General features: G+C 46.4%; 1 protein-coding gene across 4 annotated transcripts in view; it reads left to right on the top strand.

The window, feature by feature from the left end:
* Positions 1 to 24,879, top strand: part of ASTN1 (astrotactin 1) — a 319,889-nt gene that overhangs the window by 131,743 nt on the left and 163,267 nt on the right. For 2 of the 4 annotated variants that reach the window (XM_021063682.1, XM_021063684.1), the window contains exons 3-7: positions 7,790 to 8,183; positions 9,901 to 10,047; positions 11,118 to 11,225; positions 15,969 to 16,118; positions 17,595 to 17,786. In XM_021063682.1, coding sequence (XP_020919341.1) covers positions 7,790 to 8,183; positions 9,901 to 10,047; positions 11,118 to 11,225; positions 15,969 to 16,118; positions 17,595 to 17,786 — 991 coding nt within the window. The remainder of the gene's footprint in view (positions 1 to 7,789; positions 8,184 to 9,900; positions 10,048 to 11,117; positions 11,226 to 15,968; positions 16,119 to 17,594; positions 17,787 to 24,879) is intronic. The other 2 variants (XM_021063683.1, XM_021063686.1) reach the window with 1 other exon arrangement.

Raw genomic sequence — 24,879 nt, 5'->3', positions numbered from 1 at the left:
TCACTTTGGGATAGCAAAGTCAAGGCTCCAAGGTAAGAAAAATCCCAAGAACTAAAAAAGCAGCTCTATAAAAAGAATCTGAAAGAGGACAACTTGAAATAGCCCCGGCTGACTCCAGCACACTAGCCTCCAGCCACTTTCCCTGCAGAGCTTCAGGCTCTCATTAGATGAAACTCCTGAAGTCTCATAAAGAAATTGAAGACAAACTTTCCAGATTAAAGAAGAAAGGCAGTGATCAAACCTAACAGAATTAAAAGTTTTAGACCTGGGTAGAGAAAAAAAAATTAAGTTTTACAGTTGAGTTTTCTCTCAAGAAGAACTTCATGCTCATAACCTCTTGGGGTTGGGAAGGCCCTCAAATGTCAACCTGCCTAACCTGGTTGACAGGTTAAGTGCTCAGTCTTAGGGTTCATCTCTTGCTTAGGTATGGAAGGTTGTCAGGTCCCGATCGTTACCCCCCAAATAGCATTTTAATGGGAGATCTTGGGGGAATAGGGGGCACATTTTGTCTTGCCTAAGCTTTGGATACTTGGACCTGGAAGGGTGGGAAAGTGGCTCTGAAGCACCTCATGGCAGCAGGCTGATGTTGTCTCAGGCCCCAGTGAGAGGCTGCCCAGCAGGGCGGGTCTGTCCCCTGCCAGTGGGATGTGCAGTTCACGTCAGTAGCCCCAGAGGACACATCGAAGTCTCGTAATTAACATGGTGGCCCGTGGCAACTGGAAAGCATTTCCATGCAATTAAAGACTTCAGAAAACCCTCAAGGGGAGGTAATGTTCCTAATAATTTATAAATTGAACTCGCTACTTAATATGCTTAACATGTAGCTCTTCTGTTTGGGAAGGAGATGGGCAGGGGAGAATGGATTCTTCACCAGCCACCGTAGAAAAGTGAATCTGCCAGAAGAGCAAACCAAGGGGCTTTCTTTTCTGGTTTAGGGACTCTTGGCAGTGAAGGAATCCTCAAGGTCAAGAATTTCAGTGACATCTTCTCATTTCAAAGGCCTTATTGTGCCTTTGGGGAAGGGGCGGGTCTGCTTTTTGGGGCTCCATTGGCTAGCTGGAGTCGACCCATCTCTGAAGAATCAGTTCCATCCCTTCCTTGGTCTTTAGTCTCTGGCCTTACTGGGCAGGAAGAGCTCCCAAATATTTTTTCCACCATTTGTTTACCAGGTTAGAGCTATTTCCAGTTTGATGGGGATCAGTGTTATAATCAGGAAATTTCCAATTTGGAAGAGTCAGTGCATTCTTTTCAGTCACCTCATTTGATAGACAAAGGCCTGGGGCAGGTTCAGAGAGGCTGTGCAGCTTGCACAAAGTCATCCACCTGATTAGCTCTGATATTTTATTGGTGACCTTCGTGCTATTAGAAACGTAGGCCTAGTTTTCCAGTGGGCTCAGAGGAACATAATGGGACTTTGGAAAGTCATCCGTTCACCTTGTCCATTCCTTATCCCTGGAACAGTAGATCTAGATTAGAATATGGCCAGCATTGCCGTATGGGCTTACACATTTTTTCTCCTCTTGATCTGTCTTCTTTGAAAGCTGGAGATAGATATGAATGATCACTGTCCTACAGGAGAGAGGGCCTTTGCCCTAGACCTTAGGGCTTTGTTATTGGGGAAAAATAGGTGACATGATAGGCCTCCAAACTTATTTATTTGATTCTTATTTTTTTTAACCACCGCTTAATTCCTTTAGGAATAACACTTGAATTCCATGTGCCCAGTTGCCTTGAGGGATAATTAATTATGTCTCAGATTCACTCTTCTGGTTACTCCTCGGGTGAAGCTAAACTCTGAAATGCAAACTGATAGATTGGCTGCAGACACTTGACAGATGGCAGCTGGAAACATAATCTCAGCTTTTCCAATTCTCTGCCAAGGGTTCACAAAACCCAGGTGACTCCCTAACCTTTGGTGACATTTGATAAATCCAGATTCTTTGTTTTGGGGTTTTGATCATATGACCCTTGATTGGGGATAACGGAAGAATTCCACTGGCCTCCGAGGTGTTAGCTAGAGTGTCACCTTTAGTTCCAGATACCTTTACTTTTCACAGTTGCTTCAGTTGTTTGAAAAGAAGTAATTGCAGGCTATTTCCAGTCCTTGGGATCTGTTTTTATCTTCCTTTTGTGCTTACGTTTATCTTTCAAAACCAAATTATAGAGATCATTTCCTCTCACTCAAATACAAACACCATGAGATCAGAATCTATACCTGTATTATTCACCTCAGTGTCCTCATAACAGTGACCATAAGAAAAATGCCTCCCAAAAGTGAGTAAATACTTGTGGAAGGATTGAGTAATGAATTGAATGAATGAATCGCATAAGCAACTGACTCATATCAGCTTTTCTTGCAGGCATAGAGATGATGTCCATATTGAAATATGTTTGAAGTTGACCTTCCCTCCCTCCCCCACCCCCCTTCCACTATTGAACACCTGCTTCCTGGAAGGTACTATGATTGACCCTGGAGCTTAGTGTCCTCTGCTCTCATGAAGTCTATGTCTGATAGATGAGATTGACAAGCAAATCAGAGGTAAAAGTATTTATGGTTAGCTACGTGGAGGGTTCTGTGGCTGATCCAGTGAAACTAGGGAAGAATTAATTGGCTGAGGTTATGTCATTACACTGACTTTGAAGGACCAGTAAGTGTTAGCTGAGGGCGGGAGGGGTGACCCATCCTGGGTACACAGGTGAGATAATGAGACGGTCTTGCCATTGGCCTGCATGACTGGGATGAGCATAAAAGGGACACCTGCCTAGAACTTTCTATCCCTGAGCAATCACCATCAATGTTATATAAAACATTGTTACATAAACATTCCCAATTCTACAAATTGTCTGACAGACCTCATACTACTCTCCTAGGTAAGTGCTGAAAATGTCAGTTTCATGATAAAATAAAAGCTGATTTCATTTGTTTGATCTGTATTAAAGCCAAGAGAAATGATTTATTGATTTTTTTTAAAGAAAAAAAAATTTAAATGCCATTTCTTGCAAGCATCTTATTAATCGACGTGGAATTCTCGTATACCCCAAACACACTTCTAGTTACAAAATTTTAAGTTTTGAGGAAAATCAATAGAATAATCAGAAAAATCATGAAACGATGAATAAAGAGCAAAACAATTCCACGTCCTGCCGTCAGTGTTACTCTTTTTTTTTTTTTAATGTTCAATGTTTGCAGCTTGTCACTTGTCACTTGGGTCCAGATGTACCTAATGCTTGTTGTTTTTTGTTTGGTTTTGTTTCTAATGCCATACAAATTGAAGCTAACACGTAAATGAAGAACACATTCTGAGCACAGCTAGGGTAATACAGAAACTCAAAGCCAGGCGTGTGTGTGTGAAAAACTCCTCTGTGCTCTTTGTAAAGCCTGTGTGATGACATTGCCCACTGAGTTTGTCACTGTGCTCATGTTCTCACTGTTGGGGGTTGAATGCTTGGAGGAATTTTGTTCCTCCCAACAAACTTTCTTTCTTTATTGAAGTAGAATGTATATAGCAAAGTGATTCAGTTACATATATATATGTATGTGAATTTCATATTCTTTTCTGTTATTGATTATTAAAAGATATTGAAATATGTTCCCTGTGCTATACAGTAAATCCTTGTTTATCTGTTTTTACATATGGTGGTGTGTATCTGTTAATCCCATACTCCTAATTAATCCCTCCCTTCCCCTTTAGTAACCATAAATTTCCCAACAAATTTTCTTTTGTCAGACAAGAAGATTGTCCAGCTCGCCTTGCTCTTTTTGACTTGGTTGTTAGGAAGCTCCTAGCTTTTCTTGGCCCAAGCTTTGTTTCCATTCCACCTGCCACCTCTTGGTTCCATCAGATTATTTGAAAGAAAAATCCTAGGACATCTGTGGCTTTCATTGAAACTGCTTAAAATTCCCAGTGGAAGTAGAAAGGATAAAAGTAATGATAGCATGAAAGAAGTGTAGTTTATCACAGGAATGCAAAAGCAAGTGAATTCGACCCCTGGATTTTCTAATCCTCACCATAGAAAGAACGTTATCAAAGCAGTAACACCCATGCCTTTTCCCAGCAAAGTGGAGGCCCTGTACATATGGTTCTCTTACCCACACCCTTCTCACTGGATAGAGCAGATAAGCAGTCTGGAGGAGTCTATGTGTAGTGATTTTACAAATTATTATCATTGCAAAATATTATTATTATCATTGCAAAATATTATTATTATTCAATAATGCTACAGATTAATATCATATAACATTATGGATATCATTTCAATAATAGTCCACAATTAGTATGTCATAACAAAGTGTTGTGACACCTGCCATCAATCTAGGTTATAGATACAGAGAAACTGTTCCACAACTCGAGTCCCTGAGAATCCTTTTTCATACACCTGTGCTGAGTTTCACCTAATGTCTGGAGCTCATTACTGGTACCTGAGTATTAAAAAGCTGAGGTCATCTGGAGTCACCAACTCTAAGCAGAGGAAATGTTTTGCTAAAGCAAGACTAGAGATGCTAAATGCACTGGCTTCACCCAGTGAAAACTTGTGTTCTAGCATTCTGTACATTCTTATTTTTAAAAATTTAGCATAAAATATTGCAAATTGAGTGTCTAGGCCCCTATGTGGTAAAGGGGATTTTAGATTGATCTAACAAAATAACGCCATGAGCAGAGCAGTGGAAGAAGATCTGGGTCGAGAACCAGTTCTGCACGGTTTATTTTGTAGTTTCTCTGGGCCTTTGTTTCTTCAGAAAAGGAGGGACTGTGTGTAAAGATTTTCCCTGGATCTCTCCATTGAAAGGAAACACAGATTTCTTTGTTGAAACTCAACTGAATTGAGAGTCTTGATGGTGTCCTCCAGACACGACATGATGTGTGATGCACAGTCTTATTTTAGCATAGAGACCTTGCGAGGTGCTGCTGTCTTGGCCCCACCCATTAACCTTGCGTTGGATGCTGAGTGGGTGCTTGGTGAAAGGTCCTGTGTTTACAGGAGTGTCTCTTTGACCCACTGTCAGCTAGATGCGCACTTTGAGTGGCTTCTCTTTTTTCTTTGAGGAGTGGGGATGGATAGAGGTGGAATCACCCACTCTCTCCAGCTCTGTCCTTTCACAGTTCATGAGATGTCACCACTGTGCACATCACATGTCTCTGGGGAGCAGAGCTCAGTCAGGATGACTGTAGCCTAGGGCTTCAGAAGGTAGATTCTGGAGTGGGAGTCGTTTTGGTCCCACAATTCATTTGCTGTGTGACCTTGGCCAAGCTGTACCTCTGTTCCCTAACCTTTTCAAATACAAAATGGGGAAATTGTTTTTCTTTTGCTTTTTAGGGCTGCACCCACAGCATATGAAGGTTCCCAGGCTAGGGTTGAAATTGGAGCTGTAGCTGCTGGCCTACACCAGATCCAAGCCATGTCTGTGACCTACACCACAGCTCATGGCAATGCCAGATCCTTAACCCAGTGAGCGAGGCCAGGTGGCGAACCGGCATCCTCATGGATACTGGTCAGATTCATTTCCGCTGAGCCACGACGGGAACTTCCTAAAATGGGGAAATTGTTGATCCTACTTCTTAGAGTTAAAAGTATAGAGTGGTTGGGATGAAATGCCTGATACATAGTAAGAGCCCCATAATGGACCGCCGTCCTTGCTTTAGGATGCATAACATGGGGCATGGATCTGTGGCCCGGATCTTAGCACCTCCTCTTGTGAGCACTGGAAGGAGAGCAGAGAGGAGGAGTGGAAGGGGCTCCGGGAGACCTCTTGGCGGCATGAAAGATGGTATTTAAGCCATTCCTGGAGATTGATGTTTATGTTCCTCTTACAGCTCTTTAGGGAGTAAAATCACCTCTCACTTTCACTCACCTAATTCAAAGTCTGACAACTTCTTCCTTCTCTGCGGCTTAATTACCTATTGTTGCAGTTTCAATTTGGGGTGAGGGAAAGGGTAGTGGGCCTGACTCGGAGATAAAGGGTCTGCTGAAAAACCACTGGGCTTGACTCAGACACGCATCCTCAGCAAATGGGTGCAGGGCTGGGTTATGCCCCAGGGACTCTGTGCACATGTCTGCAAGAACACCTGGAGGGCGACGGATGGCCGGGGCAGCACTTACCCCTTGGCTGTGGACTCCCAGCCCCCCACTGTCATCTGAGTAGTTTCATATTTATGCTTTCTCTGCACTCACTTGAGAGATTTCACCCGAAGAAAGTGTTCTGCAGATTTAAAAGAAAAATTTGAAAATCTGGAGGCCAGTGTATATGCCCAACAAGCCATCTGACATACACAAACTGTCCCTTGGCCACTGACTGTTGCTTTTTGTCTCAGCTTCTCTGAGCTGCCTGTTTGAAAGCGCCAACATTGTGTGTGTGTGTGTGTGCGCATGTGTGTGTTCCTTTGCTCACAGTGATGGTGGGAAAGGAAGGATCAATGGGAAGATGTACAGGGAAAGGAACTTTGTAAATCCAGGACATAATTATTATGAGACTGGAAAATCTTCTCTAATGTCTTTGAGGGAATCATCCTGACCCAGCCCTGTGTGGGTGGCCCCCTGGGGATTAATAGAGGGTTTTCGTCTCTAGCCTGGATGATGGGGTAGCAGTGATTGAAGCCCAAGGTTGAGAGCAGAACCGTTTGGCACACCCCCACCTAATGAAATAGGTTTGGAAGGATATTGACCAACATAAAAGAGTGAATACAGATTATGCACAGGAAGATTTATGCCCCCCGAGCGCTGTTCAGCAACGGGCTTGCAGGCCCTTCCCTCCAGATGCCACCCTGATGTATGTCAAGGTGAGGCATCCAGTCTCCGTGGCGAGCTCTGCATCCTCGCCTCTGGCCTCCGACAGACAGCTGAGGGGTGCTTGGGTTTTTAAGTAATGGCCTCAGCAGATGGCCTCGGAGGACCAGAAAGTTCGGGAGGAAACTCCTTTGCCAGTCTGACTCCAGGACACGAGTCTCAGTTCCTTCTCTTGAGCTGTAGCAAGAATGGACGCATCACTAAGGACTGTGGGAGTGGGAGAGCACTGTCTCCTAAAGTAGCAGTGACCCCCAAAAGTCACGCTCAGGTGATGAGGTTTTTGTGCACACTTGGTTGTAAGTTCCTGGCGGATGTAAACTTCTCTTTGGATCACTGGCTGGTTTCCACCTGCTGGGGCAGTTACTCTGATGGAGACCTTTAAGGAAGGTTAGGCTGACAGCCTTGATGTCCTGTGTGATTCATTCTGTTAGGCCTTTTACACAGTTCCCTAATGTCATCCTTAAACACCCTGTGAGGATAAGTGGTATCTTCTCCATTGTGCAGGTGAGGAATCTGAGGTTTCAGATTTAGAGAACCCGCTGATCATTGGTGGAGCTAGAGGTGGAATCTATGTGTGATTGATAAGATGTGAAACAGGAAGAAACCAGACACCATCCCCCTGCTAAAAACTGGCCTGAAACCAGCATTACATGTAGCAGATTTACCTTAACTCACCCTCGCCCCCTTTACTGCTGCAGAAATGATAAGCACACACCCATACACACACACACAACCACAAAGATTTCTTCAAATGGTTTGCTAAGCCAGAAGCAAACGTGGATCACTTGAAATGATGCACTGGTCTTCCCAGTTCCTTGAACACCCATCACAGCAGACTGTCCCTTTGCTGCAGAAGGATGCTTGCTATAAGCAGTTACTGAACCAAAAGGAATGAATGAATGAAGGAATGGGTGAGTGATGGATGGTGGCAGTGGGAGGGGTGACACGTCTTTGTGGGACGAGCTCACCCTTCTTCCCGCATCCATCTGTGGTCCTCTCTTCCCAGGGTGGCATGATTGCTCTGCTGCTGTCTATCTTGTGCCTGGTGATGATCCTGTACACGCGCCGGCGCTGGTGCAAGCGCCGCCGGGTCCCCCAGCCCCAGAAGAGCGCCAGCGCCGAGGCGGCCAACGAGATCCACTACATTCCTTCCGTGCTGATCGGTGGGCATGGTCGTGAGAGTCTGCGCAATGCCCGAGTGCAGGGTCACAACTCCAGCGGCACCCTGAGCATCCGGGAGACACCCATCCTGGACGGCTATGAGTACGACATCACCGACCTGCGCCACCACCTGCAGAGGGAGTGCATGAACGGAGGGGAGGACTTCGCCAGCCAGGTCACCCGCACCCTCGACTCCCTGCAGGGCTGCAACGAGAAGGCGGGGATGGACCTCACACCAGGTGGGCGAGCCGGTCCTTGTCTCTGACAGCTAGGGAGCTCTTTTCCAATTTCATGGCTGGTTGAAATAATGGGATGTGCCAGCACCCCTTTCCCAGGTGGGCAACAAGAGTAAGCTTCCCGCCCCCCCCCCGCCCCGAGATGATGAGAGCTGCTTCCTAACATAGGAGATCAGAAGAACACGTATAAATTGGGTCCCTCTCCACTTCCACTTTGCACTGGAAGCAGAGGTACTTTTACACTCAACAGAAGAGTGGGTTAGAGTCTTTTTTGAACATAATGAGCAATCATCAGGGAAATAAGGAGATGGCAAGAAAGTTCAGTGTGTGTGTATGACGTTTTTGTATATAGCATGTTTGCCTGGGCAATTAAATTTTACATTGAAGTGGAGGGGACAGAGGTATCTGGTTTTTTTTCTGTGATTCCTGAGACTTTGGCCTCAGGTGTTTCGTTGTGTTGTCTTGCCCATGTTTCTATGGTCTTTACCAGGGATGTACTTCTTCAAAGAAAATGAAGGAATACAATCAAACGTTTGACCTCAGGCTCTTTGTGTGTTTGCAAGACACTGGGTGGAAGAGACTTTGACCTAATCTGGCTAAATAAAACCGAGGTCAACACAATGCAGAGGAAACGACTGTACTTTTCATGTATAGTCTATCTCCCAAACCTCTATAAATGAGCGACTATCCACTAATTACACCTCAAGATCCTTCAAGGAACTGCCCAATTATCTTGGAAGAAGACATTTTGGAAACTAAATATTGCCTAAGATCTGAGGACTTTCGGTGGGCCTTGAAAAGAGTGAAATCACATCATAGAAGTTTCTATCCTGCTTATTATCTAGAAAAGAGCCTGTAAGACTGGGCACTTCCTAATAAGATTTAAAGTCTGGAAAGTCCATGAGACTAGGGAACATGTCTTGAATGTCTTATTCCCCACAGCACCTGGCATAGTGTTAAACCCACCAAGTAGCCATCATAATCTCAAATGCATCCAGGGAGCAGGCAGGTGGCACAGGTATGTGAGCGAACTGGGTGGCAGGCAATAGGGAATGGTGCAGACTGTGATTAAAGAGAGTAGGGGTATTCTGCCTGAACGCACTCAAATTCAAATTCTTGTAAAACTCTGTTCTGACCAAAAGAAAGAAATCTGTCATCTGTATCTCACCAAAGGGCCACATGTGGTAACTCTATCAATATGGAATTGGTTGAATTGGCTTTTTGTCCATAATCACTTTCTTCACTCCTTCTCTCGTCACTTCGTAGTCCCCTAGAAATCAAAGAGAAGGGAGTTCCTGTTGTGGCGCAGTGGTTAACGAATCCAACTAGGAACCATGAGGTTGTGGGTTCAATCCCTGCCCTTGCTCAGTGGGTTAACGATCCGGCGTTGCCGTGAGCTGTGGCGTAGGTCGCAGACACGGCTCGGATCCCGCGTTGCTGTGGCTCTGGCATAGGCTGGCAGCTACAGCTCCGATTAGACCTCTAGTCTGGGAACCTCCATATGCCGCAGGAGCGGCCCAAGAAATGGCAAAAAGACAAAAAAAAAAAAAAAAAAAAAAAATCAGGGAGAAGTATTTCAGTCTCTGCCAGTCCCTCCATTTAAAGCTTTGTATTTCAGGTCTGTGAAACCCTGATCTGTTTGGTTCCTGCAGATTCCCTTGCTCTCACTTTCTTTTGGCCTCGTCTTTTAAAGTTTTCACCTCGACCTTTCCTTACACAGGCAGCGACAACGCCAAGCTGTCGCTGATGAACAAGTATAAAGATAACATCATCGCCACCAGCCCCGTGGACGCCAACCACCAGCAGGCCACTTTGCTTTCTCACACCTCCAGTAGCCAGAGAAAGCGGATCAACAACAAAGCCAGAGGTATCCATGTCTGATGTTAGAGCTTGAAGTTCCCTTCCTGTCAGGAGAGGCAGGGCTGTTAATATCCTTGACCTCCACTCTCAGGCCTGGCTAGCATGGCTATGTTGGCACAGTCTTTCTGGAGGTCTGTTGAGTGTTACCCCCAAATTTAAATAGGTGCACAAACCATTTGACCAAGTAATTTGATCGGTGATAATTTATTCTTAGTAAATAACTGGACAGGTACACAAAGGTGTGTATAGGAGACTGTTGATCACAACATTGTTTAAAATAGCAAAAAATTGGAAATAGCTTAAATGTCCATCAGTAGAGAATTGCTTAACTCCCTGTGCATCTGTCTCCTATCTAGTGGCTTCTCCTGCAGCCACTGAAGATGAAATCCTAGGTCTATATTTGTTACTATGGAAAGTTGTCCACTCATCTGGCCAATGGGGAAAAAATAAGGTTATAAATTAGAAAGTACAACAGAATGCCCTTTTTAAAGGGAAATTAAAAAAAATCTTTATATATTTCTGTATGAGAAAAAAAGATGCAGTGTCTTCATCAAATGTTTACCAGATTTTTTTTTTTCTCTGATTTAGAGGATTTAGAGGACATCCGGGTTGCTCGTTTTTATACATTTCAGGGTATTTTGTTTATTCTTTTCTCCTTCACATTGAAGATAGTTATTCATCCTAGAACCAGAAAAAATAAGAGAGATATTAAAACATGTAGACAGATGCCCCTTAAGACATAATTCCAGTCTCCTGTCAATCAGAATCATGACCTGTAATGAGGGAAATCTTCCTTTCTTGCTTTTCCACCCATCATCTGCAAAGGTCCTGTGGCAGGTGGCTCTCCTCACTTGTGTCAGGAGCGTGGGCTGGGGGGAGGTGGGGCCCTAGTGATGGCTGTCGTAGAAAGGCCTGCTTCTCCTATAAATCTATGTATCAGGAAGCGCCAGTCCCGGTGGCTACTCCTCACAGATTGGCGCTCACCTGTTCTTATTTTCCACTTGAACTTGCCCATTGATTTGGTGCCATGACGACAAAACTGAAGACACTGGTTTTACCCTTGTCTTTTCATTACAGCTGGTTCCGCCTTCCTGAACCCTGAGGGGGATTCTAGCACAGAGGCCGAAAACGACCCCCAGCTGACCTTTTACACTGACCCCTCTCGGAGCCGAAGGCGCAGTAGAGGTAGGAAGGATGGAGGGGGGAGGTGGGGAGAAAGGGGATGTGGGGGAGGGGGTTGGGGGGCAGGAGCTGCAGAGGTGCCGGGTCCTGTGGGGGGCTCTGTGGACCAGAGCCAGGTTCTGCAGGAAGAATTCTTGGACCGAAACTGGTGTTTCCTCCTAAGGAAGAAAGAAGAGAGAGAGTGGAAAATTTCAGAGAATCATCTCTCCCAGATAATGGCACTCTCAAACAAGTTTCCAAGTTGTTTGAAAGGCTATTTCTTGGTCAGAAGACTCTCAGTGCCTTCTGGAAGCCTCAGGAGTCATGTTTTGCTGTTTAGACACATGTAAAGTTGATAAAGTGTATTCTATGTGAAAAATACCCTTGCTTCTCCAGCCATAATGGCCCTGGGCTTGGGGGAGGCAGGGCCTGGGGGATGGGATAGTTGAGGGATGATCTGTGGCCTGAGAACAAGTGTAATCGGGTCGGAGCTTTAACCCCCTACCCGCTAGAGTCATAGGACCCGCAGCGTCCAAGTCCCCTCCCTTTCCTGGCAGAGCCCAGGTTGGTTCATCCATTCTCCTCAGCATTGATCGAGTTGTCCCTTCCTGCAGCCACAGTCTGAGCCACTCCAGCCTGATGCTGGATGGCTTCAGGTGTGGCTCTTGCAGCTGTGGCTGCCACTGCCTGTGACTTTGTGGTGTCACCATTATCGCTGAGGGAGGTCTGTGTTCGGGTAGCAGTCGGCCTCACCATTTGCTTGCTCTGTAATATCAGATAAGGCCAACTTCTCTAAGCCTCAGTTTCCTCACACGTTGAATGGGTTAGCAATACCTCACACAGAGGGCTAAATCACATTAAAATGTGCCTTTTGGGTGACTGGCAAGACGCCGTGAAATCTCTGTTGTTGCTGCAGCCTCGAGTTCCTATGGCACTTCATGTTGAAGAATCTTAGACAGGGGCCCCTTCAGGTACCATGGAGGGTGTTTGAGTGTTAGCATCTTGTGTTATAGCCAGTAACATTTCCCCCAACCGATAATCAACCAGTGCACCCCCTGAAAGACACCTACCTTTGGCCACCTCTCCCTCCGCTGGAGTTCCTGTCATACCGAGAGAATTCTTGCCAGAGACTGAAAGGAGCTCTGCTAATTCTTCAGTTCTGGTTTCTGCAGGCTCTGCTGCTGTCAGTACAAAATTTCTTCCTACCACTTTTCTCAAGATCAGTGGGGCTCTGGGCCACCCCAGTATCTCTGATGTGAGAATATGGACCCCTGACCCTCTTTACCTGTTTATATTCAGCAGAGATTTGACCTAGGCCCATCCAGCGTAGGCCACAGCAAAGCAGGGTGGATTCTGCTTTAGTGAAATCCCATTTAAGAAAATCTATAATAATGAATTAGAGTGAGTTTCTTTGCTGCATAAAACTGTTCCTTTTCAATACCAAGCTCTCCTAGTATATCAGCTGTTTATTGCTATTAAGTAGATTGTAAGCTTCTTACGGATGGACATGTCTAATTCATTTTTCCAAAGTGCCTAGTGAGGGATTTGCCTGTAATAGATGCTTGCCAGTGTTTGTTGGATTGAACTGGATACATCAATCAGGCCAGCAAAGAATTTTATAACCCACCTGCCATGGGTCAGGCTTTGTGATCAGTGGTAGAAACATGAAGACATGGCAGAGCGATAAGGCTTAATTTAATAATACAAATAAAGTAAAATGAGTACTCGGAAGAGAGAACAGTTCATTCTACCTGGGAGCAATAGGAGGCAAAAAAAGGAGAAAATAATTAGACTTAGGTTATATACAATATATAGAATTTCTTAAAAGAGGAAAATCTAGGGGAGGGAGGCATTTCAGTAGAGGGAAATAGCAGATACAAAGCCTTGAAGGCACAGAAGAACATGGTATTTTCAAGCAAATAAAAGGAGCTCAGGAGTTCCCATCATGGCTCAGTGGTTAACAAATTGGCTAGTATCCTTGAGGACGTGGGTTCTATCCCTGGCCTCGTTCAGTGGGTTAAGGATCCAGCACTGCCATGAGCTGTGGTGTAGGCCACAGGTGCAGCTCGGATCTCGCATTGCTGTGGCTGTGGCGTAGGCCAGCGGCTACAGCTCCGATTGGACGCCTAGCTTGGGAACCTCCATATGCACCTTGTGTGGCCATGACAAAAAAAAAAAAAAAAAAAAAGGAGTTCAATATGGCAGTTGTAATCTGGGATATAAACATATAGGCACAGAGGGTAGGAGAGATGAGGCTGGGTAATAGGCTGGCTACCAAATGACCATGCATGTGCCATATTACTGAGTGTGCACTTGGTAAGAGGGAACCCCTGGAAATCTTGAAGTCAGGTAGAGATGCTGGATGAGGGGTTGATGATGCAGAAGGACCAGAGAAGCAAGAGGATAAGTAGTAAGTCACTGCTATGATAGGTGAGCAGTGGCAAGTGCCTGTACAGTGACCGTACTCAGCGAGAAGGACTCTGACAGCAGAGTACACCAAGGGCTGGAGGAATCACAAGGAATGAGTGAGAATCTGTTCTCAAAGGTTTCAGGAAGTGTTTACAGGGAGATACTGTTTGAGCTGAAACTTGATGAGTAGGTGTATACCATGCTGACAAGGTGACAAAACCTCATTCTGTGGAGGAGGAAATAATACGTGCAAAGTCACAGGGACATAAATGAGAATCGTCTCGTCAGAGAGCAGTAAATAGTTTACTGGAATCAAGCATCTGGGGCAGGTTTATGGTTTGCTTAGGAAATAAGGCTGGAAGATCAGGGGAAAGTACATGGCCTTGGCTGAAGGGCTTGGTCCATTGGAGTCACTGAATCTTTTAAAGAGCAAAGCCCTGGTCTGCCCTGCCCGGTAAAGGATCCCTCCAGGGCAGCGAGGTGGCTAGGTGAGAGCAGGGGGAAGCTGAGGCAGGGAGACCGGGTGGATGGCTAGTGCTGAAATCCGAGTAGGAGATGATCGGCCTGGGGAGGGATGGAGAGGATAGAGGCAACAGAAATTTTGGACACACAATGAAAAAAGATTTAATGGCGTTGATGGTGGAGAGGATGTGGCTTATGAAGGAGAGGAAGAGTGAGACAGAATGGAGTTTGGCTGAGAAACCACGTGGCTGGCCGAGCTGTTCACTGGGTGTAGAAATGGGGCGGGGGGAGTGGGCTTCGAGAGAAGTGGAGAGTAGAGTCCAGTTTTGGTTATCGCCCTTGAGCGCCAGAAGGCCATTCTGATGATAGACCTGCTGCTCAGGCCTGGTCGGGGCCTGAGTAGAAATGTGTACGTGTGTGGAAGTAGACTCCGTGTTGAAAGGATATCGACATGGATGGAATATTCCCAGCGAGGGACAGAGGGTCTAGAGGCTGCCTGCCAGTCTGGAATCACTCCCTCCTAGCTACTGCCAACACATCCACTAAGGGAACCTGCTCCCATAAAGGAGGATGCAGTCACAGACCGATGCTTTCCCTGTATTTCTGAGCAAAGTACTTCCAAAGACTGCCCTGGTCCCAAGACTGAATAGTGAGTTGTCTGGGGGCTGTGGCCTCACTGGACCTGTGCTTCGATTCTGGCTCCCTCCTCTGTAGCTGCTTGACCCTGGACATGGCCTAGAACCTCTCTGATGCACTGTTTCTGTGCGGGAGCTGCCTCACCAGGTCAGGTCATTGTCAAATGCCATGAGCCCTGTAAGACCCTGGGCACTGGTGCCTGACACATAATTACACTTCCTGAGTGTTAACTGTCCCGAGAAGGTTAATCTCCTTGAGACTTATTTCCCTTATCTGTAAAGTGGGTAGTTACAGTACAGACTCGGAGATTGATTATAAGGAAGCAGATATTTAACATAATGTATGTGAAACACTGAGCACCTTGTCGGCCATGGTAGAAGCCCTTCATTGCTATCAATAATAAACATTAACGCAGACTGTGAGAAAATTCCAGAGGATCCACACGTTTTGTTGGCAGCTCGCCTTCCTTTCTTACTTTCCCACATCTGTTCTGCCTCCATGGGAAAGGTCCCTCTTGTGACTACCATTTTATCCTCTCCACCCAAAGCAAATAAAAACACACCCCAGAACCTCTCTTCTTAGCCCTGTCCCACCTACCTGGGAGAGTTTCTTATTCCCCAGCTTTCTTATTTTCTGGCTAAGCTGCCATTTATAACCTTACCCCAAGGACTGCGGGAGAGCCTCTGTTGCGACAGAATCTTTTACTCACACAGAGCAGTCCTTCCTCGTCTTCCTTCCCAGCCCTACAGAGCAAGAGTCACTTTTAGGACTCCCCCTCATAGAATAGGTACAACCTCTTCAAGCTCAGAAAGTTTCTCCTGAGAGGAGGTTTGAGCCCCAGGAGAGCTTGTGAGAGCGCCCTCTGTGGAAAGCCAGGGGAAGTGCAGGGAGTTGCAGTGTGGCGTGAGCGCATTCCCATCACCCTTGGGCAAGAGGTTGGAGCCTAGCCCGGCAAGAGCACGAGGACAGTGTCCTTCTTTCTCTTGTGAAGCTGGCCCAGGAGGCAGGCAGAGGATTTGCACACAAGTGACCTTTGTTGACCCTGAGGACCACCAGTGGCCCAGTCCCCTCTGACTCCAAGCGAGGATCTGTTCCATGACGGTGAAGGTTGCTGAGCTCACACAGTAGATGCATTTCCCACCTGGGCTGGGCTTGCCAGCTGCCTCCCCTGTTTGTCAGGGTCAACGGTGAGAGGCCAAGGTGGCCCTTCACTGCCAAGGTTTTCACCGTCGGGTGTCCTGCTTTTTGTCTTGCTTTCAGTGGGCTCTCCCCGAAGTCCCGTGAATAAGACCACCTTGACGTTGATCAGCATCACCAGCTGCGTGATCGGCCTTGTGTGTTCTTCTCACGTCAGCTGTCCTCTCGTCGTCAAAATCACCTTGCACGTCCCCGAGCACCTGATCGCTGATGGTGAGCCCCCCTCTGACGATGCCCCCTCTGCCCCTGCCCCCGAGAGGAAGGTTTCAGGGTGGGCAAGGAATATATAGACAGACGGGGGTCACCCTTCACTGTCACTGTGAGTGAGGACACATAAATCCAGATTAGAAAGACTTGGGACAAAATTAGATAGTCCACCACAAAGTCAGATAGCAGATTAAGGAGTTCCCGCCATGGCTCAGTGGAAACGAATCTGATCAGCATCCATGAGGATGCAGGTTTGATCCCCTGCCTCACTCAGTGGGTTAAGGATCCAGCATTGTTGTGATCTGTGGTGTAGGTCACAGACGTGGCTCGGATCCCACATTGCTGAGGCTGTGGTGTAGGCCAGCGACTGCAGCTCCAGTTCCACCCTTAGTCTGGGAACCTCCGTATGACACAGTGTGGCCCTAAAAAGACAAAAAAGAAAGCAGGTTAAAAAAAAATGAACAGACGACCTCCTCTCTATGTCTACTTTCCATTTCTGGGATTTTTTTTTATGTTTTTTTTTTTGCTTTTCAGGGCCACACCCTTGGCATATGGAAGTCCCAGGCTAGGGGTAAAATCGGAGCTACGTCTGCCAGCCTACACTACAGCCACAGCAACATCAGATCCCTGATCCACTGATTGAGGATCGGACCCACATCCTCATGGATACTAGTTGGATTTGCTTCCGCTGCACAACCATGGGAATGCCCCATTTCTCTTTGTTTCTAAATAAGCACCTATCTTTGTGGATGAATGCAGAGCATCCTGCCTACAGGTCCTTAGGCACCAAGATTCTCTTTGCCTTTGAGAGGGGAAAAGCTAAGTGGAGTCATAGTGTTTAAACATCAGCCACTTTTCGGTTTGATATGCCTGGTGAGAAATTCCTAATTGCAATAACTTGCTCTGAGCCTAGATCTCTGAAGCAAAAGTTTGCTTTCATCCAGGGGGACCCCAATATAATGAGGGAATGATATAGGTTCTTAGAGTCTCTGAATTAGTTCAGCCCAGAGCATCTAATTGACTTGTTAATGTCTGTTCTCTCAGCTGCTCTAAGGCTGAAAACAGGTGGGGACTGTCCATGGTGTTAGAGGGCCTGCTATTTCATGGCAGGTGAAGACAGGCAGCAGGTCCCGCTTCTTGGATGAGTGCCAGTGCCTGTGGCTGGGTCTCATGGAGCCGTGCCATGGCCATCACAGAGCTGCACTGTGCCTCTGTCCCCGGGGTCCACCTTAGTAGAGATTGGATGGGGCCAGGCGGCAGGGGATGATATGGTGGGAGGTCCAAGTGGCAGCCTAGCCTCCATCTGCGGACACCTGGCTCTGTGGCTCAGGACAGACCAGGATTGGTAGATGTAATGAGCTCAGGTTGGGGCTCACCTGCAGAGTGTTCCTTACCGGGTCTTCAGTGATGTGTGTATGTGTGTTGTGTGTGTGTGTGTGTGGTGTGCACACACTGGCATGCCTCCTCTCTGTCCCCCTGCAGGGAGCCGCTTCATCTTGCTGGAGGGGAGCCAGCTGGATGCCAGTGACTGGTTGAACCCTGCCCAAGTGGTTCTCTTCTCTCAGCAGAACTCCAGTGGGCCCTGGGCCATGGACCTCTGTGCCCGGCGGCTCCTGGACCCCTGTGAACACCAATGCGACCCCGAAACTGGTAGGCGGGAGCATCGGGCAGCGGGTAACTGTCGGAGTTCATGCCTCTTGCAATCACCCCCTCAGAACTCAGGCCCTCCCTCCAATTGTCCCGTTGCCATGGGGAGCCTAGACTGTGCAAGCTGGTAGCACGTGGCTTGGCTCCTGAGTGTGTTGGCTTAAAATGGGGGTCCTCTTCTGGCAGAAGGCTTGGAGGCATCCTAACTGCAGCGCCAAGCCAGATTAGGGCCGTTCAGGACGGCCTTCTCAGCCCATTTGCCCTCCAGTCAAGGAATATCAGCTACTGACGTTAGACTTTTTATGCATGTTTATTGTAGAAATTTTGGAAAATTTTGAAAAGCTTACAGAAGGAAATGATAACCATCTGTAATTCTATTTCCTGGAGAAATCGTTTAAAAAATTTAATGTCCCTCTTTCCGATCTTTTATCTATGCCCAATTTTTAGAGGCTTCTAAGAACACCAAGTCTGAGTTTTCTTGACTTTTTCACTCCAGCAACATTCTATCATGAGTTTCCCAGAACCACTAAACAATCCTCAATAACATAATTTTAATAGCCATTTGGTATTCCATTGTATGTCTCTATCATAGCTCATTTAAATTTCCCCTATTATTTGACATTTAGAATGCTTTAAATTTTTAATTTTTACAAATTCGACTAAAATGAATGTCTTTCCGCATAAATGTAGGGCACATTTGAAGTTACTTTTCTTCAGCTCGATCTTAGAGGAGAAATTACTGGGTCAAAGGGTATAGACATCTTTCAGGCTGTTCTGCTATGGAATGGGGCCAGGGCTGCTCTGAAAGAGCATTTGAATTCAGACACGGCATGCCTTGGGGTCCTCCCTGCGCTTCTTGAGCTCCAAGATATTCAGGAGTACGGATCCTTCATCCCAGGTTGCTTTGCACTTTCATCGTAGAAGGAGTTCATCTCTGGTAGCCTTTATAAAAATCTGTTTGCAATAGATTCAGTACCACTGAGAGCTGCTTCCCAGAAAAGTGCTAAGATGCTTTAGCACCAAGGGAAGGGATGTACAGTCTCTAAGACCCCCAAGTGAAATGTTGGACTCCAGGACCAACTCCACCACCTCTCTGTACCTTATCTACAGCCCCTCCTCCTCCTACACACACACACACACACACACACTTAGAGATGCATCTTTTCCAGGTGCTGGGTGGAAGGATATTTGTAGAGCTTGACTCCATGGGCTCTAGTGCTTACTTCTGTTATAATCTATTACTGTATCTCTCTAGGGGAGTAACAGGTAACTACAATATCTAAAGTTCACCTTTTTAGGTCTAAAAGTTGTTTCTATGTGGGCCCATCCAGGTATTCTAGGTCCCCATATGGAGGAGAAAGTACAGCATTTTAAACATTTTATGTCTAAGACTGTGCTTACTTGCTGCTCCTCCCACGCTGTCAGGCAAACACCAAACCAGACAGATGGGCCATGCACCATGCCCAAAAGCCAGTGTGCTCGGAGAGAGAAAAGCAGGCTCATCTCCAAGGTGGGGCCTCCCCATGCAACTGAGGTGGTCTCTGGTCTCCCCTCTGGGTTGGATTAGGAGACCCTGGATAACCTCAGTGGTTAAGCTCACTTCCAGAAGCTTCACCTGAGGTTTTAAGGAACAGGAAGCACTTTTAATTACATGTGGAAAGAGGGATTGGTGTTTTAAGCTTGGAGGCGCTTAGAGATAAACTCCTGTTTATTTGAGATCAATGCCCAAATTCCTCCAAGAAGTTCTATGACTTGCCCGAATTTCTGCAGCTACCTGAGGCAGAGTTGGTGTTTTGTCCTCCATGAAATGAGAGAAGAAATGGGATCATAAAGGGCTACTTCATTCCCCCAGACAGGTCAGAGCCAAAATTTGGGTCACTCTAACACTATTCAAGCAAGCACCATTCGCTGCTTCCCACCTTGGCAGCTGAGGAAGTTGCATGTCCACAACCAAGCTCCCATCCCCTCTTCACTCCCTCCTGGATGCCTCCTTCCAAATTCTTACTGAAAATGACTTTGGGAAGCCCCTCTCCTGCTAGCGGCTCCCCAGTATCTGTGACAGGTAATGAATTTCCGACCGAAAAGCCAGGGAGGGAGATTAAAAATAAGAACCCACAACAGAACCAAGGTGGGACAGCTTCCTTTGGGGTAGCCGCTGAGAAATGATGCTGCAGAGACTTCCATTTTCATTAATGCTGGAGTTGGAAACCCTCCCCCTTCCCGCCCTGCGTCTTTTTTTGTGCACGGGATGATGTGGTCATCCCACACGCTCATCAGGAAAAAACTTTATCGCCTCCCACACTCCATCCTAGAGCCCTTCTCCAAAGAGCTCAGTGTGGGAATTGGCTGCAAGTCAAGTTGACGTTATTTTCGCAATCCTCCAGCTAACTCACTTGGAAATGTCATAGTGTTGGGACATGTGCTTTCCCAGCCACGCCGAGGGGTCTGCCCATATGGATGGGTGGAACCGTGCAAGTGCACGTGTATACTTTTTCACACACACAAACAAACAGGCAAACACAGGTGCTCATTCGCCGCAAAGGAACTACCTCTGGTGCCTGAAGCTCTCCTCAGGCATCCTTCCAATGTGTTCTACACTTAAGGATGTGTTTACTCCTCACCTGCACAGAGGTCTGCAATACCAGGTGTGGTAGGCAGAGTAATGGGCTCTAGCGATCGTCACATCCTGATCTCTCCAGAACCCGTGGAAATGTTATGTTACCTGGCAAAGGAGAATTCAAGTTGCAGGTGGAATTAAGGTTGCTAGACAATTGATCTTAAAATAAGAGGAGTATGGGATTCCTGTAGTGGCTCAGTGGAAATGTATCTGACTAGCATCCATGAGGACCCAGGTTTGATCCCTGGCCTCATTCAGCAGGTTAAGGATCTGGCATTGCCATGAGCTGTGGTGTCAGTCGCAGACGCAGCTTGGATCTGGCATTGCTGTGGCTATGGCATAGGCCAGTGGACCCCTAGTCTGGGAACCTCAATATTCCATGGGTGTGGCCCTAAAAATAAAACAAATAATAAGGGGAGTAGCCTGGATTAACCAGGTGGGCTGAGTGTAATCACAAGGACACTTAACCTTGGAAGAGGGATGCAGAAGAGGCCAGAGTGATATGACACGAAAAGGACTCCAGCATCCATTGCTGGCTTTGAAGGTGGAGGGAGGCGTCATGAACCAATGACTGTGGGGCAGCCTCTGGAAGGTGGCAGAGGCAAGGGAAAAGATTCTCCCCTCAAGCTTCCAGAAAGGAACATAGCCCTGGAGACACCTTGTTTTTAGGCCAGTGAGACTCAGATCACATTCCTTACCAGCAGAACTACAAGGTAATATATTTCTGTTGTTTTAAACCCCTAAGTTTGTGGTAGTTTTTTATGGCAGCTATAGAAAACTAACACATGAGGAAGGAGAAAAAGGCCAGAGGCAGAATAAGCATTATAATGCCATTCTTTATATTGCCTTAGCACTGTTTATGGATGGTGGCTACATAGACCTTCTGGAGATATGTCAGGAGTCTGCAAAAGGACTGGAGCTGGAAGAGACTTGGGGCCCATTTTCCATTTCAACCCCCCTTTTCCACACTAACAACATGCTATTTTGGAGGAAGGTAGTGTACCTAGAGCTCTCAGCCTGGAAGCCCTCTGCTAGGACTGCACGCTGGCATCCTCTCCCACATCCGCCCAGGTTTGTAACCCTAGGTGTGCCTCTGGTTACAGTGGGTGAACAGCAAACCACTAAAAGTGTATGGCTTAATGGTCAGCTGGATCCAGCCAGGGAGTGACTTTTCCTGTACTTTCTAAGAGGTTTTGTGGTGCTTGTATGTTTGTTTATCTGTTTCCCCATGGAAACACAGACTCATTGGCTTCGGCAACCCCCCTCTCTCTCTCTTTCTCTCTCTCTCTCCCCCTATGCATTCCTGGCCTTTGTTCTGCCATAGGGGCAGCTGTGGAGGTTTCACACACCTGCCTGACTTCATAGACCCCATCAATTCTGGCCATTGATCCTCATTGCCCTTTTCAAGATATGTAGCTTTTATGGGTCTGCAAGGAGCATGGGCTTTCAAGCTAAATCAAGTTTTAATCACCTTCCAAGATGCTCACTAAAATTCTTTCTGTCCCACATCTTTCCACAGGCCAGTCCCAACCAGGTAGAAATACGTCAAATCTGCTGAGGACCATGGGGCCAGATCTCCAGACTTACTCTAGCCCCCCTCCCCTCTCCTTGCTCTGAACTACTGCCTCTCTCTCTAGACTTCCCTGGTTTTTAGAACCCAGTTTGGCAGGGTAGTACAGCTCTCAGTTTGTTCCTGCCATCTAGATTGCCAACTTCTCCCAGACTCTCTTTTGTGTCTCAGATAAAGTGCCTTCTTTTAGGATGTATTTATTTCCTCTGTGTCCCCAGCCCCCAATCCAAGTCATATGGGGCTCTTTGACTCTGAGCCTGTCTCTTGCCTGATGTCTGCACAGGAGACCAGGCAATTAGATATTGTTCAAGCCCAGATGTCTTACAAAGATTTTCCTTTTTGGATGGAGCCTACCCAGTTCCTTTCAATAAAAGCCAACAGCTACCAGGAGGATGGAGGTGCTCAGGGGTTTGGCCTTGATCTGTGTTTACTTCGTGAAGAACTTGTGGTGAGCCCAGTCACGTCTGAGGAGCCCTAGCTTCCAGAGCCTTCTTTAATCCTTTGATGAGATTTGTGCCTCCATCCCTCTGTGGAATGGGAAATGACCAAAGACACTGTCCACTGTAGAAGGAACCTCAAGGCATCTGCCTGCAGGGTACCGAACACAGATCAAGTCTGGGCATCTCCAGGCCCTGCATAATCATCTCTCTGTTGGGCTTCTACGCTCTGGCAGTGTGGTTGCCTGTGAGTGCCTCCTGCAGGGCACACTCCATCCTGGTTGGGCACTTCTTCGTGGCCGTGACACGTCTTTCCATTGGATTCCTGCAAACACCACCATGGAGTCGGCACATCATGTGTTCCCTGCCATCTGTCACAGCAGATGCAGAGACTGTAACACTTCTAGCTTAGGAGGGCATCCAACACCCTTGTGGGGTCTTTAAAATTCACAGCTAACAGTCAGAGCCTGTGCTTGCACGAAACCCCTCTTAAAGTCAAGATTTAGCAGTTGGTTGCCATAACAACTTTCCTCATCAAGTCTGAACTCCTTTCCATGTAGATGGCCAAACTGGTTTTGAGGAGGAATACAGAAAAGGGAAGTTTGGTGAGTTCTGGAAATGAGGATGATTTGAGAGGCAAATTTTGGAAATCCTCAAACTCTAACCTGGTTTATTTAAAAATGCCTCTGTCACCCTGACTTTGGGCTGCATAGAGCATTATATGGAGAAAAGCTCTATTTGTTGTCAGCAGTGTGTCCCCACATAGTAATGAATGATGGAAACGTCATGAGGAGATAATGACCAGGAAGGCAATTTGAGGAAGGTGAATGTGCTCTGCAAATGGGAGGGATTGCCATCATTAGGAAAATCAAGCTCTGCTTGAACTCTGAGTTGGTACCACATTTATTTTTACATGTTTTGTGGTACCTAGATCTCATATGTGGAAGAAAGACTTCCTTTTTTTGTCAATCTTTAATTCTAGGCAAAGGCATCCAGCCAAGAACATCCTAAGAGTCTGAATGAAGGATTTTTCACCTTCTTGAGGTTATTTCCTGTTTTGTAATATCATACCCATGCCTAATGTCCACAAGGAAATTGAGGGGTGATCTCCTTAAGGGGGAATCATACCTGGGCCCTTAACCCATTAATTGGCTTGACATTGGCATCTTGGGGAGAGGTGACGGTGGTCGATTCTGTAAATTTAGGGCACACTCTTTAATTAGTTTATTTTCCATGACACAGTATTTATAAAAAGGTCTACTCACATAGATGAAAAACTAACTTGTTCCTGCCCTCGTGTAGCTTACAGCCTAGAGTCCATGCTTTCTTTGGAACTGATAGGGTATGAATCCCGGCTCCTGATGCTTTCTGGCTCTGCTGGTACTTAACGCTTGTTATCTTTCCTTTGCTTGTTATCTTTCCTTCAATCAGCAAAATAGCCTTCACCTGAAAGCCTTATCATCCTCTGCCGAATTTTAAGCTGTGTTTTCCTATGTTCAACTCACAGCTCTCTGATTTCCTAGATACTGCTCAGCACCACAGAAGCTAGTCAACTTTAGCCTGTGGTGAATCTACCCAGGTGGGAGCCTGAATTTGTCATACGGGAGACAAAGTACTGATCTAACCCTCCCTGTGGATCCCTCACAAAATGGGAAGCTGCTCATTTTCACTCCACTTCTCAGCACCTTGGGCTGAGCAGGTGTGGGAGAGGAAAACAGGCGTTACCTGGTAGTGAGATCCTGATGGGCAGTAGCTTATAGGTCCATCTAAGAGCGGCTGCACTTAGATCCTAACGAAAACTTCTTGCTCAGAGCCTACCCAACCCCTCCTCCCATAACTGTAAGGCCCCTTCACTTCATTTTTATTGTTTTTCATCTTTGAAAAGAGAAAATAGCACTCGAAGCTATTATTCTGTTCTCTCCTTTTTGAGTGTCTCTTCCCAGGGCGATAAAGAAACCTTATCCCTTGCTTCGCTTGGGTCTGGCACCTTTGTGATTTCCAAATTTTAGGACATCACACCCTGTTCTTTCCCTACCTAAAAATTAAATAAACAGCCAGTGAAAGAGTCAGTTATGGTGCTTTAATGGTACTGGTCTCTAGTTTAGGGATATATAGCTTTGCCTAAGGAATTATTAATATGAAGCAGCTAAAATTTTTTTCAAGGTCAGGCTCAGTAGAGCAATGATTCTTATTCTTTTAAGGGTCTTGGGTTTGCTTGTAAATCCGACGAAAGTTAGGGAAGCCAGCTGAGGAAAGATACACCTACACAGACGTACATCTGTGTGGGACTCCAGAGGGGTTGTGGACCTCTTGCTGTCCTGTTGGAGTAACTGATGATCATGAAGCATGGTGATATCCTGAACAGACATAAAGGACCCTTCTGTTTATCAGCACCAAGATAATTAGCCATCTTCACTTAAAAACTCAGAGTTCTTATAAAACCATGATAGGTCTAAGTGGCCTCCTCTAAGTGCAGTAGTTATTCTCAGGATAGCA

This window comes from Sus scrofa, chromosome 9, assembly GCF_000003025.6.
Source record: "Sus scrofa isolate TJ Tabasco breed Duroc chromosome 9, Sscrofa11.1, whole genome shotgun sequence".
NCBI lineage: Eukaryota > Metazoa > Chordata > Mammalia > Artiodactyla > Suidae > Sus > Sus scrofa.
Note: the sequence above shows the minus strand (reverse complement) of the source record. Positions and strands in the feature narration are given on the sequence as shown.